The 20,476-nt window shown below is 55.7% G+C and overlaps 1 protein-coding gene across 1 annotated transcript; it reads right to left on the minus strand.

Annotated features, from left to right (window-relative positions):
- Window positions 1-3,419: 3,419 nt before the first annotated feature.
- On the minus strand, window positions 3,420-8,872 carry LOC123356647 (zinc finger protein 345-like). Its single transcript, XM_045000024.1, has 2 exons — window positions 8,213-8,872; window positions 3,420-7,888 (listed from the first exon to the last, which is right to left on the minus strand). Exon 2 carries the CDS (start codon window positions 7,878-7,880, stop codon window positions 6,189-6,191), a length of 1,692 nt encoding a protein of 563 aa, XP_044855959.1. The 5' UTR covers window positions 7,881-7,888; window positions 8,213-8,872; the 3' UTR covers window positions 3,420-6,188.
- Between the last annotated feature and the right edge of the window lie 11,604 nt (window positions 8,873-20,476).

The following is a 20,476-nucleotide window of genomic DNA, read 5'->3' on the forward strand; positions in this document are numbered from 1 at the left end:
ACCCAGCTGGACAGGCTGGAGCTCAGATTTATTGGAGACTTCGAGACACATGACCATTCGCTAAAGTCATGACTTCTCACTTCAGTGCTGCTTTCCCCCCGTCCCTCCATGATGACCTGGAGAAAGTTCAGGTGCAGTTCTGTGAACAGGAGCGAACGCTCCAATTCACTGGCCATGCTAATAAAGCAGCAGCCGTGATTTAAAATCTCCACTGGGCAATGGTGAACAGCAGCAGAACCCCAACTAACTGAAGCAAGTGCAGATGATCACGGTGGAGTTCAGTTGTTTGAGCCAGCGGGTCTCAGGCTTCATTGCACCGTGACCCCCGTCTGACAACAAAAATTACGACACGACCCCTGCCCCAAGCCACGGAAGCCGAAGTCAGAGGGCGTCAGCCTCAGTAGCCTGAGCTCCGCCTTGCAGGGGAGATGAAGCTGAAACCTGAGTCCTCCCGGACTGTGGATTAACACTGGTCTCAGTGACACCAGAAGCACAGTTCAGAAAGGATGGGGCCAGAATCCTCTTCAGCAGATCCCTGGGTGGGGCTACTAACCCCCTTCCCACCTCCCTCAGCCCCAGATCTGGGACAAGGACTCAGGGCGAGAATTTTCCCCACAGAACCGGAAGTCCCTGCAGTTTTCCAGAGGGGAGAGAAGCAGAAATCGGTGGTGGTTTCACCTCACGGTGCTTGATAAGTGGACAGAAAGTTATCACCACCCCATGCCGGCCAGTCGCACAGGCAGAGGGAGCCCTGGGGGGGGGGGTGCTGCTTTAACAGGAGAACCAAAATAATTTAAAAGTTCACATTTCTTATCACTAGGAAATAATGGCCACCATGGATCCACCCCAGAGGTGGCTGCATCTTAGCACTGTGGGAAGCAGCCCCTGATGGGGTGGATCCATGGTGGCCATTATTTCCTAGTGATAAGAAATGTGAACTTTTACATTATTTTTAAAATAATGTCATGGGGTTTGGGAAACTTCTGGCCCCAGGCTGCACTCAGAGCGACCCCCTCACCCCGTGTCGGCTGGAGCAGAGAAAAGGGTCCTGCCAACTCTCCTGCTACCAGCCGGGACCCACTGATCCCCCAAACAGGGGGAGGCCTCTGGGGCTGGTCTCTTTCAGGGGAAAACCTTTTAAGAAAGATAAACGAGGGAAGATGATCATTGGGCAATTTAACCCCCTGCAACCTCCAGGACGGAGAATGACTCAGGGAACAGGCTCCCTCCAAGGAAGGGGAAGTTGCTGGGATTTAGGAACCTGGGGAACAGCCCCAAGCCCGAGAGGATTTTTAACTGACGTTTGATGATGACACAGAAAGAGGCAAAACCTGAGATCTGAGATCAGAAGTGGAGGAGAACAGGGCCGAAATGTGAGGGATTTTTGGATCCAGGTTTGAATAGTCGAGAGGCCAGTGGGAAAGCGGAGGGGTTTTACGTCGGGGTGGAGAGGAGGTACAATCGGGCTGCGTTTCACAGCAATATCTGATAAACGACTAGAGAAAAGGGGGCGACACTTGCACAGAGGGGACACCCAGGCTGAAGGAGCCGAGAAAAGGGGTAAATTGGAGATGTGGTGGGTATTTTAGCATTAGAGAGACGGGGGGAATCGCTGGGCACATTCCATTAGTAACAGACACCGAGAGAGAAAAGGGGGCACAGTGTTTAGGGTGTTTTCTTCCCGTCTTTGAGATCTGCTGAGAAAACGGGCCAGGAACGGCTTTCGGGGGGCCAGAGATGGGGGACTGGCAGGTCGCTGGAGGTGGGAAGGGGGTAGCGGTGGGGGGAGGGGATAGGCGAGCCCCCCGCACAGCCCCGTTCCCCCCCCAGCAACCCCCCCCCACCCGGCCCCACTCTCTGCCCCCCCTCCGGTCCCGCTCTCCATCCCTCCCCCAGCCTCGCTCTCCTCCCCCATCGCGCCCCCCCACTGCCCTTACCCGCTTCCCCGGCCTCAGCGCACCGGGCAGGGGCGAACGTCAGGCGGGGAACAGCAGAGGCTGGACGTGATGCACCACATTAGGGTGGGAGAGGCCATTGCGAGATGCAGCCGTTGGGGCAGTCGCAGCAGCGTACGGGACGTTCCAACGGCCCCGCCCACCTCCCGGCAGCCCCCCCCGCGCTGCTCCGGCCCCGCCCACCTCCCGGCAGCCCCCCGCGCGCTGCTCTGGCCCCGCCCACCTCCCGGCAGCCCCCCCCGCGCTGCTCTGACCCGCGCCCACTTCCCGGCAGCCCCCCGCGCGCTGCTCTGGACCCAGCCTGTGTCCTGCGGATACTGACCCGCGCTCATCCCGCCCCTCCTCCAGCTCCACCCCCTGCACCCCCATCCTCCCCACTCCCCAACCCAGCATAAGTTTGGCTTGTGACCTTTGGCACAGATAAATGGCCTAATGGTTCCCCTTTTGGCTTTTGGGGAACTGAACATGTCTCCCTAAGACATTTGGGACTTAGCGGTAACCACAAGAACATGGACGTAACGACTAGAAACTGGTTTGTGCAACAGGTTTCGAGAACGAGCTCATTGGCATTAACAGGTATGACTGTGCTAGCCTATAGGAGAAGTGCACCCCGATATTATGGGGGTGAGGACGTTAGATTTAGGCACAGGTTGGGCACTGGCATGAATACTCAGGAGAGTGCTCAGACCCAAACCACCACGCGGAAGCAGCTCTCGCTGGCTTTTTCCAGCTCTTGGCTTTTTCATCTCCTTTATTTTTTAAGGGCTTGTATCTACTTACCGGTGAATCGACGCTGCGGCGACTGATCCACCGGGGGTTGATTTAGCGGGTGTTCACTAGACCCACTGAAACAACCGCCAGTCGCTCTCTCGTCGACTCCGGTACTGCACCCGAACGAGAAGCATAAGGTAAGTCAATGGGAGAGTTTCTCCCGTCAAACCAGCGTGGTGTAGACACAGCAATAGGTCGACCTAAGGTACTACAGTCCTATATCGGTATAACGACACTGCTCAGGGTTTGAAAAATCCACAGCCCTGAGCAATGGTTATACCGACCTAACTCCCTGCAATGGGCTCCCCCCGGTACAGCCTGGCACTGTGGGACCGCTGTGCCTCCTTAACTCTCCTGCCTGGGTTGTCTCTCTCAATGCTGTGCCAGTGACAAGCAGCAAATCTCAACCGGTCCTGTGATCACTCAGCCATTGGCACATGGAGCCCTGCACCCAGCTAAATTGCATGAATGCTCCCTGAGTCACTCATGGAAAATACGGAGAGGCACCAGCCAATCACCCCAGCCTTACGCCCCAGAAACATACCGTCTTACACTGCTCCAGCCTCCCTTGGACAGTGCAAGCTCATTAATTAATTTGCCACTTCTTCCAAGGGACATGGCCCTGCACCAGCCTTTGTAACCTGAGGAGAGATTCCCCAGGCACTTCAACCAGAACCACACTGGTTTAGGTCAAATATAAAACAGATTTATTAACTACAGACAGATTTGAAGTGACTATAAGTAACAGGCTTAGAGAGAAAAATGGGTTACCTACCAAATAAAAATAGAAACAGAGTCTAAATTCGAACTGTAACAGACTAAGCAAGATTTGACTCGAACAGTCTCTCCCCCTAACAGACGTTAGAGGCAGCTCACAGCTCTCAGTACTCAGACTGAGCTCCCTTCCAGCCTGGGACCAAGCTCCTCGTTCAAAGCCTTTGTCCTCCAGACAATCTTCCAGGTGTTGATATGAGGTGGGGAGAGGCCAGTGATGATGTTGTTCTCCCTCTTTTATACTTCCAGCTGCTAGAAAGATCCTTGCTGTGACATTGGTTAGGGTAAATTCAACAAAAACAAACCAACCCCCCACTTCTATTTCCTCCACATCTGCGTCGTGAAGGGCAGCATTTCCCATAGCACAGGACTAGCTAGGAGCCACCTTCGCAGGGCCTGGCTTACACATGCTCTGGGAACCGAATACTGCACATGGGCATTTTGTCTAGTTCCCAGTCAGTTACTGTGGAATTCTCTTCCCCGGATCATCTGAGACAATACTGACTAAACCAGCAGTTCCCAAACCGGTTTAAGGGGATCGCCAGGGCTGGCGTTAGACCCTGGACTGAAGCCCAAGCCCTGCTGCCTGGGGCTGAAGCTCTCTGACTTCAGCTTCTGCCGGGGGTGTGTGTGTGTGAATCCTGTAGCAATTGTTGTTGTTAGAAGGGGGTCACGGTGAAACGAAGTCTGAGAACCGCTGGCTTAAACAATTGAACTCCACTGTGATCATCTGCGCTTGCTTCAGTTAGTTGCACAGTTTGGGTCTGCTGCTGTTCACCATTTTAAATCACGGCTGCTGCTTTATTAGCATGGCCAGTGAACTGGAGAGTTCGCTCCTGTTGACAGAACTGCACCTGAACTTTCTCCACGTCGTCATGGAGGGATCGGGGGGAAAGCAGCACTGAAGTGAGAAGTCATGACTTTAGCGAATGGTCATGTGTCTCGAAGTCTCCAATAAATCTGAGCTCCAGCCTGTCCAACTAAACAAATCTCCAGCTGGGTGACCAACCAGCCTTCGGGAAAGAGAGAAACCCACCTCTCGGATAGACTAAATGAAAATGAAAATACCCAGTGAAATTCCAGAACAGGTTACATCTGATGACTCAGAATTAAGACAAGAGATTCTCCCATCAGATTCTCCTCTGATCCACTCAAACCTGCTTCACTCAGCAGTGTCTCATTACTGAGTTATGTTATATGCAAAAGTTTTAGCATCCTAACAGCCTCATAATGTGGGCAAAAAACATCTAACCTTCCCCAAAGTGGCTTTGCCAATAAACGGAAACTGGGATTTAAAATCCAAAGGATCACTCTGTGTTTGGGATCCAGTTGAATTCCCCTTCCAGGAACTGACACTTTCATCTCCCCACGACTGATTAAACAAGTCAAAGCATCTCCTCCAAGCCCAGACAGCTGAGAACACGGCACCACACGACACTCTGAGAGGTGGAGCGACAGACTGTGAAGAAGATAAACTCTGCCTGGCTCAGAGAGGCGGTAACAGTTCTGGAATGATGGGGAAGGAGGGGATCTCTCTGAATCTCCCCATCTCCTTCCAGGGTCACAGAGGCTGAAATGACATTGTTTTTCTGCTCCTGCTTCTCTTCATTATATTTAAATGTATCATAAATGAAAAAAAGGGTCCAAAAATGCCATTGAGCACACTCCACAGCAATGGGAGAACAACTGAGAATGATACAATCTGTATCACTGGTGACTATAAAAAAATAACCGTACAATAAGAGGAACGGTATAAATGTGATGCTCCTTGTTTCATGGAAGGAGACACAAACTCCTGTTACTCAGGGGACAACGGAGTGGCTAGAAAGGACAATCGGGTCCACCCCAGAAAAGGGTGAGCTGCCCAAGGGAAAAATGAGCAAATCACCTGGACAAGCTGAGGGATAATGCTGATGCAAATGGTTCGCACAGCTTTAAAGGTCACTACAGCGAAAGTGTTAAAGAAAAAAATGTATTGATAGCCCTAGAGGTCTTTATGATGTTTAACTCCCTTGCCGATTCCGATAAGGGCTGAGCTCCGAGTGAAGTTTTTCTCACACTCACAGCATTCAAGGGGTCTCTTTCCCGTGTCGATTCTCCGCTGTCAAGTGAGCTGGGGGCTGCAATTGAAGGTTTTCCCACACGCGCAGCGTTTATAGGAGCCTTCTCCCGTGTGGATTCTCTGATGTGCAGTGAGTAGTGATTACAAAAAATAATGATTAATTGCACCGTTAAACAATCACAGAATACCATGTATTTAAATACTTTTGGATGGCAATTGGTATTCTATTGTTTAACAGCGCGATCAAAACTGTGAATAATCACGATTAATTTCTTTAATCGCAATTCATTTTTTGAGTTAATCGTAGTTAACTCACGTGATTAATGGACAGCCCCAGTACTGAGGTGTGAGCTTTGACTGAAGGTTTTCCCAAATTCACATTAATAGGATCTCTCTCCCGTGTGGATTCTCCAATATCTAGTACGGTGTGAGCTGAGAGTGAAGGTTTTCCCGTACTCAGAGCATTCATAGGATTTCTCGCCTGTGAGGATTCTCTGATGTTGAGCAACATTTGAACTGTCAGTGAAGCTTTCCCCGCACTCTCAGCATTCATGGGGTCTCTCTCTCCCGGGGGATTCTCTCATGTTAGTAAGATCTGAGCTGTGAGGATAGGTTTCCCCGCACTCTCAGCATTCATGGGGTCTCTCTCCCGTGTGGATTCTCTCATGTCTAGTGAGCTGTGAGCCGCAATTGAAGGCTTTCCCGCACTCACCACATTTATAGGGCTTCTCCCCAGTGTGGATTCGCTGATGTTTAATGAGGTTTGAGGTGGAAATGAAGCTTTTCCCGCACTCACAACATTCATAGGGTCTCTCTCCCGTGTGGATTCTGTGATGTCTAGTGATGTCTGAGCTCCTAGTGAAGGTTTTCCCACAATGAGAGCACTGAAAGGGCCTCTCCCCTGTGTGGATTCTCTCATGGGCAGTAAGATCTGAGCTGTAAGTGAAGGTTTTCCCGCACTCCCGGCACTCATAAGGTCTCTCCCCCCTGTGCATTCTCTCATGTCTAGTGAGCTTTGAACTGCAACTGAAGGTTTTCCCGCACTCTCCACATTTATAGGGCCTCTCCCCGGTGTGGATTCTCTGATGCTGAATAAGCTTTGAGCTGGAAATGAAGCTTTTCCCGCACTCACAGCATTCATAGGGTCTCTCTCCTGTGTGGATTCTCGCATGTCTAGTAAGGTCTGAGCTCCTAGTGAAGGTTTTCCCGCACTGAGAGCACTGAAAGGGCCTCTCCCCTGTGTGGATTCTCTCATGGGTAGTAAGATCTGACCTGAGAGTGAAGGTTTTCCCACACTCTCTGCATACATGAGGTCTCTCTCCTGTGTGGATTCTCTCATGTCTAGTGAGCTCTGAGCTGCAATTGAAGGCTTTCCCGCACTCGCCACATTCATAGGGCCTCTCCCCGGTGTGGATTCGCTGATGCTGAATAAGGTTTGAGCTGGACGTGAAGCTTTTCCCGCACTCACAGCATTTATAGGGTCTCTCTCCCGTGTGCATTCTCTCATGTCTAATGAGGGATGAGCTCCGAGTAAAGCTTTTCCCACACTGAGAGCACTGAAAGGGCCTCTCCCCCCTGTGCATTCGCTCATGTGTAGTGAGATACGAGCTGAGGGTGAAGGTTTTCCCGCACTCTCTACATTCATAGGGTCTCTCTCCTGTGTGGATTATCTCATGTCTAGTGAGCTGTGAGCTGCAATTGAAGGTTTTCCCACACTCAAAGCATTCATAGGGTCTCTCTCCCATGTGGATTCTCCGATGTCGAGTGAGATGTGAGCTGCAATTGAAGGTTTTCCCGCACTCACAGCATTCATAGGGTCTCTCTCCCACGTGGATTCTCCGATGTTGAGTGAGGTGTGAGCTGCGATTGAAGGCTTTCCCACACTCTCTACATTCATAGGGTCTCTCCCCAGTGTGGATTATCTCATGTTGAGTGAGGTGTGACATTTGATTGAAGGTTTTCCCGCACTTGCAGCATTGGTAGAGTTTCTCTCCCGTGTGGAGTCTCTGATGTTTAATAAGGGCTGGGCAGTCACTGAAGTTGTCTCCACACTCAGTGCACGTGTATTTTCTCTTTCCTCTGAGGATTTTCTGCTGGACTGTGGTTTCTTTGTGGTCCTTGTGAGTTCCCCAACAGTAAATTAATGTACTCAATTTCTCCCCTGGCTGGTTTCCCTGCTCTGTCTCTATCTCACAGGCTTTTCCCTCCTCATGACTTCTGCACATGTTCCTTTTGGATATTTTTGATAATGCTCCGTGTAGTTCCACTTGCTCAGTATCTTCCTGCTGAGAATTCTGCTCCTCATTCTCACTCACCATCGCGTCACCTGCTGGGACAGAGACAGAAACCTCAAACTGGGCTGGAGAAGGGAAGAGCAAACCAAAATAAGTGCTGGAGAGATGTCAAAAAACAGGCACTGAATTCTCCCAAATTCTGCCTTCACATCCCATCCAAATGCTCAGACGGAAGGGAGGAAGCTACTGCCGGGTGTCCATTAGGATCTGTAGGACGCCATGAGCTGTATCTGCCCTGACGATACAACACCTGCTGGGGTCAATCCTGAACTGAGACCTCCCAAGCTCTTTGTAGGGTATCCCCAGATTTTTTGCTCAGGCACTTACAGATCCTGAGTTGGTTAAATGTTCCTCACCCGTGCAGGGATCTCTGAGGATCTCTCTTTCCTCTGAATCCCGGAGGTCTGGGACCCACGGCTCTTCCCCTTCTTCCACCTCGGAGATCACATTAAGTTTGGAAACTGGTAACCCTGCTCAGACGAAAGAAAACAAAGGAGATCAGGTGAATTCATAAGACTTTATCATGAAAAATAATTATTGATTTAAAACGCAGTCCTTAGTAAACCAGTGAAATCCCAGGGCCAGCTCCCCAGGTCCTCAAAGGTGCAGAACACTCTGCTCATGAGGGATTAAAATACACACACATCTGCTAGGAACACACACAGACAGACACTGCAACAGTCTGTAACCCTGTATTCACTCTTTTGCAAAATTATGATATATTTTGTACCAAGTATGCCTTGTCAGGCATAATTTGGAAACTCATAATACGCTGAACATTATTGTCCTGTTAAACTGTGTGTTAAAATAGAAACACTGCGTATATAAAGTGTGACAGAGCTCCTTCTCCAGCTCAGTGGGTTCTCTACTTCCTCTTAGTGGTGGGCTGGGATATTCCTCTCCCCCTCAGGATTTCCCCACGCCCCTGGGTTTAATGTTCACACCTTGCCTGAGCAGGGTTCCTCACGGCCTTTGTGACAGGGGAAGGGGGAGGGGAGCCCCTCTGGGCATGGTGGTGACAGGCCAGATACCCAGTTCAGCTGAGGCCTGACATCATTCACGAGTGGCTGAGTAGCAGCACTCAATACTGCGAGTGACATGCTGGAGAATGTGTGTCGGCTGCCCAGGAGTGACTGCTCTCACAGCAAAGCAGCGTGGAAAGGCACCCCAGGCTGGAGAAGTGACGGGGGACAGCTGTTCAACAGTCCAGAGCGTACCCTGGGTAACGTCACAGACACTCATTAGCAAAGAGGCTCCTAAAACACACAGACGGTAAATGAACGCCTCAGAAAGTGAAGACTCCAGACAGAGGGCAAGTCTCCCGGGCTCTGCTTCTTGCTGACAGAGAGGTCCAGAGACAATGCGAGAGTCCTGGGCAATCTGGGAACAGTCAGCATGGGCTGGTGGGGTTCAGCGGAGAAAGCGAATAGGAAGGGCAGGGATATCACTGATTGCAGGATCTCACCACTGTTAGATGTCAGGAAAGCGCATAGTGCAGCGTTAGGGAATCCAGTGAGTCAGGTGTAACGGGAGGGAGTATGAAAATCCCTGGGTGTGGAGAATGCTCGGAAATTAGCCGCTAGAATTCAGGAGCAACATATTCTAATTCCTCTGGCCAAGCAGACTGTGAAAAATAAGCATCAGGCCAGGTGACTTCAGGAATGATGGCCCCCAAGATCCAAGGAGCCTGCAGAGAAGAGAGATGGTGGCTATTGCAGCTGCTGATGGAGGAGAAAGACTCTCAGATGTTTCACTACCAACCAAGGCCATTTTCACATGCTGGGGGGCAATCCAGACCCGTGAGGAGTTGTGTCATCTGTAATCCTGGGTGACTTTCAATGTTCTGCTGCTGGAGCTCCCTTGTCTGGATGCTCCCAGCCAGCATTCAAGGACGCGCTGAGTGTCAGTGAGATAAATAACCCTGGGCCAGCAGCTCTGACTGCAGCCGCCTGCTTCTTACACCCCCGGCACATTCTGGATCCTACCAGCCTTGAATAAACCTGGCAAGAGTCAGCAGCAGCTGAATTCCCCCCAAACCACGTGCTCTGCAATGGCGACTTTTTCCTGGATCGTTCAGAGGAATAATGATTGTTTGCTCCTCAGAGGAGACAAAATGGCCCAGCTTATCACTTCAACTGGAGCTGGCTATCACCTGAATTCAAAGACAGCACCGGAATCGTTTAGATTAAGAGTAAAACAGGTTTAGAAACAGAAGCATGAAGGTGAGTTCAGGTATAAAGGAGAAAGTCAGAAATGGTTACAAGCAAGTGAAAGTGAAAGTGAAAAATTTCTGGAGACAAGGACCTAACAAAACTACAATCTTGGCTCAAGGTAAGATTCTTACCACACTACTTTCCAGCAAGAGGACAGACCACCCCCTTACTCAACATCTCCCACAAAGTCCAAAGGGCTTGCGTCTGTTGTCTTCTTAAGTGGAAGATAAGTTGGGGTTCTCTGCCTCTCTTTTGTATAGTTCAGTGAACCTTTGAAAGGGAGTTTTCTGGAGGTTCCTCTCCAAAGTAACGTTCATTCAAGCTGTGAGGAAGGAGGCCTGGAGTCTAGCGCTGAAGGAAGTTCCATGCTTGTTTCTTTCCCTGCTGGTGTTTGCTAAAATGGAATTTGGTCTGTTCCTGCGATATCCTCCCCTGCCATGATGCTGAGTGGTTACCTGTGTCCCTTGTTAGTTTGATGGTTTCTTTTATGCAAACTGCATTCGCATTGTCTCTTAATGTACCTCCCCCTCCTAACATGCAGCAGCTGGCTGCCTGCTGGCATCCTGTTGCCACAGGCAGCAGCAGCTTTCATTCTGGCAGGGGCTTTTCTGCACCCCTCAGCTTTGCGCGCCCGAGGCAAGCGCTACACTTGCCTCGCCCTTGTTACGGCACTGAACTTCTGCTGGTGGCATCTGACTCAGATAGTGAAGATGAACATGCATCAATCTGCCCTGCTTTGGATTGTTATTGAACAGAACCCATCATCAGCATGGACACACGTCCTCAGGAATGGTGTTTGAAGCATGAAGGGACGTACGAATCTTTAGCGCATCTGGCATGTAAATACCTTGTGATGCTGGCTACAATAGTGCCATGCGAATGCTTGTTCTCACTTTCAGGTGACATTGTGAACAAGAAGCAGGCAGCATTATTTCCTGCAAATGTAAACAAACTTGTTTGTCTGAGCGATTGGCTGAACAAGAAGTAGGACTGAGTGGACTTGTAGGCGCTAAAGTTTTACATTGTTTTATTTTTGAATGCAGTTATTTTTTGTGCATAATTCTACATTTGTATGTTCAACTTCCATGACAAATTGCACTACAGTACTTGAAAAATACTATTTCTTTTGTTTTTTACAGTGCAAATATTTGTAATGAGAAATAAATATAAAGTGAGCACTGTACACTTTGTATTTTGTGTTGTAATAGAAACCAATATATTTGAAAATGTAAAAACATCCAAAAATAGAATACCATTTATTTAAGTATTATTTGTAACAGTCTAATTAATCCTGATTATGTTTTTTAATCACTTCACAGCCCTAATTGGTATCTTAGGCTAGATACGCACTACAGATTGTGTCGGCATAAATAATGTTACTCTGGGGTGTGAAGACGCCACCTTCCTGAGCAACGTAAGCTACAGTGGCGTGTCGGTGTGGCCAGCGCTGTGTCAGTGGGAAAGCGTCTCCTGCCAACAAAGCGACTGCCGCTCCTGGGGCCTGCGGTAATTAAGTCGAGGGGGGAACGCGCGCCTGTTGGTTTAGAGTGTCTGTAGTGCAGCCACAGCCTTCCATGACACCTTTCAAACACACGACAACCTCAGCGTTACAAACACCAGAGTTATGAACTGACCGGTCAATCAGACATGTCATTTGGAATGGGAATTACCCAATCATGCAGCAGCAAAGACACCCCGCACACCCAAACATACCCCTGACAGACAAAAGCGTTACCGACCAAAGTGCTAGTGTAGACATCGTCTCGGTGCTGTGCTAAATGCAGCGGTGACGGGAGGTGTAACTGTTAAGCTGGAATATCTGTGAACCTGAGAGTACTGAGAGCGTCCAATGGAACAGGGGCTGGACTCTCCAGGGAGACTCGCAGAGGGCCCAGCGGTTTGAGTGGGTCTGTCGCTTCCCTCTTGAGAATAGTTTGAAGTGCTGTAAAAGCCACATGCAGACTCTGGCGTGGTCTCCTCTTTACACATCTGCCAAGATAGCTCCGTTGCTTAGGGCTGTGAAAAATCACACCCTCCTCCCCCCCAATCTCTCTCTCTCTCTCTCACACACACACACACACACACACACAGAGCTATATGGGTAAAACGATGAGTGTGGACACAGTTATAGTGGCAAAACGTCCACTACAAAAGATGAAGAAAACTAAATGCCCAGAAACTACTACACTGCAGAGCTCAGGGTGCCCAGGGCTGTCTCCTGCCTTTCACCATATGGACGGTGGTTAAACTTAAACCTCTGCAAACCAGAAAATGAACAGTAAATGTACACGTCTTCCCTGCATTGCCACCTTAACTCTGCTCCCATCCCTGCAGCTCATAAGAGCCCCTGGGAGGGTGGTGCAAAGATTAACAAACTACCCCAGGGACTGGAGTATTCCCCCTCTGTTCAGGGCTGCACACCAAGGCTGGATGCCTTTCTGAAAATGATTTAGTCAAACACCAGGTGTCCAGCTCAGTACAGCAGTAACTGAAAGAAATTCTACAGTCTGGGTGATACAGGAGATCAGCCTAGACGACCAAATCATCCCTTCTGGCCTTAAAATTCTATGAATCTATAGCAGATACGAGGAAGGACGAAGAACGCGCCATCGTTTCTGTTGTGTTCTACAGACGGGAATCCCGGCGTTTATCCGCACGGCCCCCAGCTGTGCGCACTGGGTCAGCTGTAGCTGTAGCTGGATGGTGGAGGGAGCAGTTGGAGCAGCTTGGCAGAGCTGTGACCGTGGTCTGCAGAGAGGTGCATGTGACCTTGAGGGACCGAGTCTGCCCCGTTTCACTTGTCAGCGTTGTAGGCTGTGTCATTAAAGGTGCACAAGGGGCAGTTCTGGCCATGGGGATTGTCAGTGCTCTGGTGGGATACACGCTAGTGATCTGCGGGGCGTAGTGAGGGGCCAGTGAGGGCAGTGACTCCGAAGGGATCCTCACGGCGAGGGCAGGGGAGTGGGATCAGTTTGCAAGTCGGAGCTGGTTCGCGTGGAGCAGGATCAGTGTGTGAGCGAAGGCCGAGGTTGGAAGCTTCTGTCCATTATGCGGGACCCAAGCCCCAGTTTCACCTTAAAACCAGAAGGTGTTTGACCGTGTGCCAAACTGCTCCTGGGCTCTGTCCCCGCAGTGTTGTGCAGCAGGAGAGGGCAGAGGGCTGGTGTGTGTGTCACTGGCATGTGGGGTGATGCTGCCTCAGGGCAGCATAACGGTTACACTGTAGGGGTGACATGAACCTTAACTAGTCACTTCCCCTTCCAAGAACCGAGGGGACAGGAACCCTTACCCAGCGAGGTCACCGGCTTGTAGTTCTCCTGCATGACGGGTCTGCAGAGGGCTCTCTGAGCGGGGTCCAACAGAGCCCACTCTTCTCTGGAGAAATACACAGCCACCTCCTCGAAGGTCACCGGCCCCTGAAAGAGCAAGAGTCCAACACTCAGGACCTGCTGCCCCACTCACAGCCCCACACTCATGGGGGAGAGGAGCCAATCAAATGGGAGCTCTGGATGGTTTGGCATCAACAGTCCCACCCCCACCCCGCTCAGAGCATACAGGAAACGCCAGGGGGAGGGGACGAAGCGAGAGCCCCTTGTCTCTCCCAGCAGAGCCATCACCCCCCTACTAGCCACAGACGGATACAGGAGATGGAGCCCCCAGCAGGGCGCAGGGAGAGCTCCCTGGTAGGAAGCCCAACACTCTCCTTGTTGTGAGGAGCGGGATATGAGGGAGGGGAATCTCCCCTAAGTCTGACGGGTGGGTGCCCCCTTCATATCTCATAGTAGCCAGTGGTAAGTTGGATCAGGCTCCAGCACTGGGAGTTTGGCGCTTGTTCCTAACCCCAGCTAGGTGGGTTGTTTCCTGTTCCACAAATTAGGGGGTTTCCACCTCCGAACCCCACGCGTCTGTGCAGGGAGACCCAGTGCTATCCCGGCCAGACGAACCCCAGAGCTCACCTCTGGAGCCGGGCCAGGATACACGGGGCTGGGCTCAGAGCATGGACAGGACCCGCGGGATGAGGATCAGTGTCGGCCCCCGTAGGGAAAGGCCCCGGCGCCGTCACGCCCACCTCCGCAGCCGCTCAGAGAAGGGTTGGGAAGGGGAGACACGAAAACTGCCCCGAGGCTCGTCCCAGGGAAGGGGAAACGAGGCGACTCCGGGAATGTGGAGGGGAGAGCGACGGAGAATGCGACGGGGCAGGACTGGAGCCAGGAGCGGGAACGGGATCCGGAGCAGAGGCCGAGGTGGGGTCAGTGTCCCCAGCGGACAGCACCTCTCGACGGGGTTCAGGGGCCGAGGGTACAGGGAGAGGCAGGGGTCCCTCAAGGACGCCGGGCCTGGGCACCCCAAGCTCAGCACCGGTCACCACGGTGTCGGGCAGGATGGCAGTTGGGCCCCAGCTGGGAGGAAAGGCAGCACGTCGCCTCGGGGCGGGGTGCACCCAAGGGCTCGGGGCCCGCTCCCTCGGCCCCGTCCGTCCCCGCAAGGGGTGTGGCTCGGAGCCCTCTGTGGCCGGGCAGATGGACGAGCCCAGGAACACCCCAGGGTGCAGAGCGGAGGCAGCGGCCTGGGCTAGGGGCAGGAGAGGAGGAGGCGGCGTGACTAACCCTCCCCCCACATGCAGGTCCTGTGGCAAGGGGGCGTCCTCCCGCTGGGTGCCCGGGGTCAGACCCGGGGCCTCCATCTCCTGAAAACTGGAGCCAAAATCTCCCCCCACCGCCCCCGACTCCTCCCTGCCAGCAGCAATTGCCTGGGCGCCGAGGGGGCACGGGTGAGGGGGGGCGGGAGGGGCTCCCTCCGAGGCCCCCTCAGGGCGGGACTCCAGGAGGAGGGTGGGGCCGTTCCCCACGGCATCCTCAGCTGGGCCCCGGGGGAGACGGGGGGACGGCTCGGCAGTCGCGGCCCCCCCCTCAGTCTGCGGGGGTCCCCTCCCCCTCCGTGAGCCCGGGCCTCCCGTTTGACGCGTTTCCCTGTCCGAGCTCCCAGCCCCCGGCGGTCCCAGGCGTCCCTCCCCCGCCGAGCAGAGCACCCGGCCACGGGCCCCACGGTGGGACCCCTCTGGGGCCTCCCGCAGCCGGGTCTGGAGCTGCCGGCGGGACGGGACGGGGCGGGGGCGGGGTCCTTCCAGCCCCGGGGGAGAGGGCAGCACGGACCCCGCCCACTCCGGCTCCGCCCCTCCCCCACTGACCCCCACACACTCCGGCTCCGCCCGTCCCCCACTGACCCCGCCCTCCGGCTTTGCCCCTCCCCCCACGCTCCGGATCCACCCCTCCCCCCACTGATACACCCTCCGGCTCCGCGCCTCCCCCCACTGACCCCCCCCACTCCGGGTCCGCCCCGCAGCTCCGCCCCTCCCCCGCACGGCCCGCACTGACCCGGCTCCGCGGCCTCCCCGCGCGCCGGGAAGAAAGGGGGGGGGCAGCAGCGCCCGGAAGTGACGGGCCCGGCGCGAGGCGGTGCCGTTAGGACGGTTGGAGCGAGCGCGCCGCGCGCGGGGGGCGGGGCCAGAGCCCGGGCGGGGGGCGGGGCGGGGCGCTCGCTGCGAGCGGGGAGGGGGTTTGGAAGGGGGCGGGCTCTGTGCTGCGGGGAGGGGGTTTGGAGCGGGGGGTGCTGCCGGGACGGGGCTCTGTGCTGCGGGGGTGTTGTGCTGTGGGGAGGGGGTTTGGAGCGGGGGGGTGCTGCAGGGAGGGGGGGCTCTGTGCTGCGGGGGGGCCCTCCAACTGCTCCTTATCCAACCCCTCCTCCCAGCCCTGGCCCGGCCCCCTTCCCATGCCGCTCAGGGCAGCGTGTGTGGATGCCGTGCGGCCCGGTGGAGCTCGCAGCCCCACCCCCTTACCATTGCCGCTCAAAGTGGCAGGGCGGGAGCTGCCCAGGAGCAGTCTGGAGCGCTGGTGCCGGTGGCCGCGGCGTGCTGAGGCTCCGCGAGCGGGGGGGAGGCGTGTGTAGGACCCTGAGGTGTGAGAACTAAGGGGGTGGCAGGTGCTGCAGCACCCCCCAGGTTTTACTGTGTAAAATGTGCTGGGGCTGTCAGAACAGAGCCAGGGTCGATTCGCGGTTCTGGAGAACCCTGGAGCTGTGCTGCAGCCATGTGGCGTGAGCAGGAATTGTGCTTTTCACGTTGCTTTTGAACACACACGTGGTTTACGGTTTCCTTATCAGAGGGGTAGCCGTGTTAGTCTGGATCTGTAAAAGCAGCATCTGACGCAGTGGGGATTCACCCACGAAAGCTCATGCTCCCAAACGTCTGTTAGTCTATAAGATGCCACAAGACTCTTTGCTGCTTTTACAGTTTCCTTAGCTGGCTTTCAGCACCCCTCGTACAAAAAGTGTTCTCGCACCACCGCGTGGATCTGGACAGGGGTTTTGTGGGGTATTGCTCATGGCAGCAGGGGGGATGTGGTGGCAGGTTGGGCATCAGTTGTTCTGGCGCAGCTGTGAGTTGGTGTGCCCTGGTCTGTAGGGAGCCTGGTTGTGCTGATGAGGTTAGGGGGCGGTTTAAGGGGGCTGGGGAAAGATGTCTTTCAGGATGTGGTCCCCATCAGGTCTGGACTGTAGCTGTTCGCAGGTCCCACACATGGGTTATAGTGTGGCGTGGTGGATGACCATTAGAGGGGTGGTCATTGTGTGTGTCTGTATTGAAGCAGGTTCTCTCGAGGTACGGGGGGGCCCATTTCCATGATGCCACGATGATGGTCTGGCGCCTCCTGCTGGTTGCTCAGGGAATTACCTCTGAGGGGGTTAGTGGAACTGGAGGAGGAACTGGGGGGGGTACAGTTGTGGGCACTGAGAGAGGAGCTGGGGGGGAGTTAGGGTAGGTTGGGGTAAATGGAGATGGGGGGATGGGGATACAGGTGGGGGGATGGGGAGGGATTGGGGGTAGAGTTGGGGGGATCAGGCAGGGGGGATAGGAGTTTGGGAGGGATGAGGGAGGGTGGGGTGTAGGTGGGGGATAGGAGAGCTGGGGGGAGTTACGGGAGGGGGGAATTGAGGGGATGGGGGAGCAGGTGGGAATCAAGGGGGCAGGGTTTAGGGGAGGGGATGGGGGTGCAGGAGCTGGGGGAGGGGCACAGGTGGGGGAGCTGAGGGGGAGCAGGTGGTAATCAAGGGGGCAAAGGTGGGGGGAAGGGTGGGATTAAGGGGTGCAGGGGTGGAGCTGTGGGGAGGGAGTGGAGCGGGGGAGGGGGGTGCAGGTGGGGGGGAATCGAGGGGGGCTGGAGGAGGATGGGGTGCAGGGGGAAGCTGGGGGGAGTTAGGGGAGGGGATGGGGGTGCAGGAGCAGGGGGGAGGGAGTGGAGCTGGGGAGGGGGGTGCAGGCGGGGCTGGAGGAGGATGGGGGAGCTGGGGGGAGTTAGGGCAGGGGGGGTGCAGGACCTGGGGGGAGGGGCACAGGGAGGGGATGGGGGGAGCAGGTGGGAATCAAGGGGGCAGTGTTGGGGGGAAGGGTGGGATTAAGGGGTGCAGGGGTGGAGCTGGGGGGAGGGAGTGGAGCTGGGGAGGGGGGTGCAGGTGGGGGGAATCGAGGCGGGGCTGGAGGAGGATGGGGGTGCAGGGGGAGTTAGGGGAGGGGGGAATTAACGGAGGGGATGGGGGGTGCAGAAGCTGGGGGTGCAGGAGCTGGGGGAGGGGCACAGGTGGGGGAGCTGGGGGCAGCAGGTGGGAATCAAGGGGGCAGTGTGGGGGGAAGGGTGGCAATAAGGGGTGAAGGGGTGGAGCGGGGGAGGAGGGGGGTGCAGGTGGGGGGAATCGAGGCGGGGCTGGAGGAGGATGGGGTGCAGGGGGAGTTAGGGGAGGGGGGAATTAACGGAGGGGATGGGGGGTGCAGGAGCTGGGGGTGCAGGAGCTGGGGGAGGGGCACAGGTGGGGGAGCTGGGGGCAGCAGGTGGGAATCAAGGGGGCAGTGTTGGGGGAAGGGTGGGATTAAGGGGTGTAGGAGTGGAGCTGGGGAGGGGGGTGCAGGCGGGGGGAATCGAGGGGGGGCTGGAGTGGGGGAGGGGCGGGACGAGCCCCGCTCGGGTCAGCAGCTGCAGGGCACAGGCCGGGGAGGCTGCCGGGAGGGGCCGGAGCAGCGCGCGCGGGGGCTGCCGGGAGGAGAGAGGAGGGCGGGGCCGTTGGAACGTCCCGGGAGCTGCTGCAACCGCCCCAACGGTAGCGTCTCGCGGCGGCCTCTCCCCCGCCCCCCCCAGTGCGCTGCGTCACTTCCGGCCTCTGCTGCTCCCCGCCTGACGTCCCTCCCCCGGGGTGCGCTGAGGCCGGGGAAGCGGGTAAGGGCGGGAGGGCTCGCTGGGGGGTGGGGCAGGGCGGAGGGGTCACTGGGGGGAGGGGCGCAGAGCGGGGCGGGGGGCTCGCTGGGGGGAGGGGCGGAGAGCGGGGCTCGCTGGGGGGTGGGGCAGGGCGGGGGAGTCACTGGGGGGGAGGGGCGGAGGGCGGGGCGGGGTGGGGGGGATCGCTGGGGGGGAGGGGCAGGGCAGGGGGTTTGCTGGGGGGAGGGGCGGAGAGCGGGGCGGGGTGGGGGGGATCGCTGGGGGGGAGGGGCAGGGCGGGGGGCTCGCTGGGGGGCAGGGGCGGAGAGCGGGGCGGGGTGGGGGGGATCGCTGGGGGGGAGGGGCAGGGCGGGGGGCTCGCTGGGGGGGAGGGGCGGAGAGCGGGGCGGGGTGGGGGGATCGCTGGGGGGAGGGGCAGGGCGGGGGGCTCGCTGGGGGGGAGGGGCGGAGAGCGGGGCGGGGTGGGGGGGATCGCTGGGGGGGAGGGGCAGGGCGGGGGGCTCGCTGGGGGGCAGGGGCGGAGAGCGGGGCGGGGTGGGGGGGTCGCTGGGGGGGAGGGGAAGGGCGGGGGGCTCGCTGGGGGGTCGCTGTGGTGACAGGAGGGTTGGCAGGACCCTTCTCTCTGCTCCAGCCCACATGGGGTGAGGGGGTCGCTCTGAGTGCAGCCTGGGGCCAGAAGTTTCCCAAACCCCCTGACAAAGGGTCACCCTGAGGGGTTGCTTCCCCCTGCGCTAAGATGCAGCCACCTCTGGGGTGGATCCACGGTGGCCATTATTTGCTAGTGACAAGAAATGTGAACGTTTAAATTGTTTTGGTTCTCCTGTTACAGCAGCACCCCCTCCCCGCCCCCCAGGGCTCCCCCTGCCTCTGCGACTGGCCGGCATGGGGTGGTGGCAACTTTCTGCCCACTTATCAAGCACCATGAGGTGAAACCACCACTGATTTTTGCTTCTCTCCCCTCTGGAAAACTGCAGGGACTTCCGGGTCTGTGGGGAAAATTCTCGCCCTGAGTCCTTGTCCCAGATCTGGGGCTGAGGGAGGTGGGAAGGGGGTTAGGAGCCCCACCCAGGGATCTGCTGAAGAGGATTCTGGCCCCATCCGTTCTGAACTGAGCTTCTGAAGTCACTGAGACCAGCGTTAATCCACAGTCATAGACTCAAGATTAGGGTTGGAAGAGACATTAGGAAGGTATCTAGTCCAACCCCCTGCTCAAAGCAGAACCAATTCCCAACTAAATCATCCCAGCCAGGGCTTTGTCAAGCCGGACCTTAAAAACCTCTAAGGGTGGAGATTCCACCACCTCCCTAGGGAACCCATCCCAGGGCTTCACCACCCTCCTAGGGAAATAGTGTTTCCTAATATCCAACCTAGACCTCCCCCACTGCAACTTGAGACCATTGCTCCTTGTTCTGTCATCTGCTACCACTGAGAACAGCCGAGCTCCATCCTCTTTGGAACCCCCTTTCAGGCAGTTGAAAGCAGCTATCAAATCCCCCCTCATTCTTCTCTTCTGCAGACTAAACAATCCCAGTTCCCTCAGCCTCTCCTCATAGGTCATGTGCTCCAGCCCCCTAAGCATTTTTGTTGCCCTCCGCTGGAATTGCTCCAATTTGTCCCCATCCCTTCTGTAGCAGGGGCCCAAAACTGGACACAGTACTCCAGATGAGGCCTCACCAATGTCAAATAGAGGGGAATGGTCACATCCCTTGATCTACTGGCAATGCCCCTACTTATACAGCCCCAAATGCCATTAGCCTTCTTGGCAACAAGGGCACACTGTTGACTCATATCCAGCTTCTCGTCCACCGTAACCCCTAGGTCCTTTTCTGCAGAACTGCTGCCCAGCCATTCGGTCCCTAGTCTGTAGCAGTGAATGGGATTCTTCCGTCCTAAGGGCAGGACTCTGCACTTGTCCTTGTTGAACCTCATCAGGTTTCTTTTGGCCCAATCCTCCAATTAGGGTCACTCTGCACCCTATCCCTATCCCTACCCTCCAGTGTATCTACCTCTCCCTCCAGCTTAGTGTCATCTGTGAACTTGCTGAGGGTGCAATTCATCCCATCATCCAGATCATTAATGAAGATGTTGAACAAAACCGGCTGCAGGACCGACCCCTGGAGTCGTTGGAGTCACTGCAAGGAAAGAC

The sequence above is a fragment of the Mauremys mutica genome, chromosome 26 (assembly GCF_020497125.1).
Source record: "Mauremys mutica isolate MM-2020 ecotype Southern chromosome 26, ASM2049712v1, whole genome shotgun sequence".
NCBI lineage: Eukaryota > Metazoa > Chordata > Testudines > Geoemydidae > Mauremys > Mauremys mutica.

Excerpts from the sequence above, each read along its gene's own strand:
- LOC123356647 (XM_045000024.1), bottom strand. The coding sequence starts at position 7,880 with ATGGTGAGTGAGAATGAGGAGCAGAATTCTCAGCAGGAAGATACTGAG.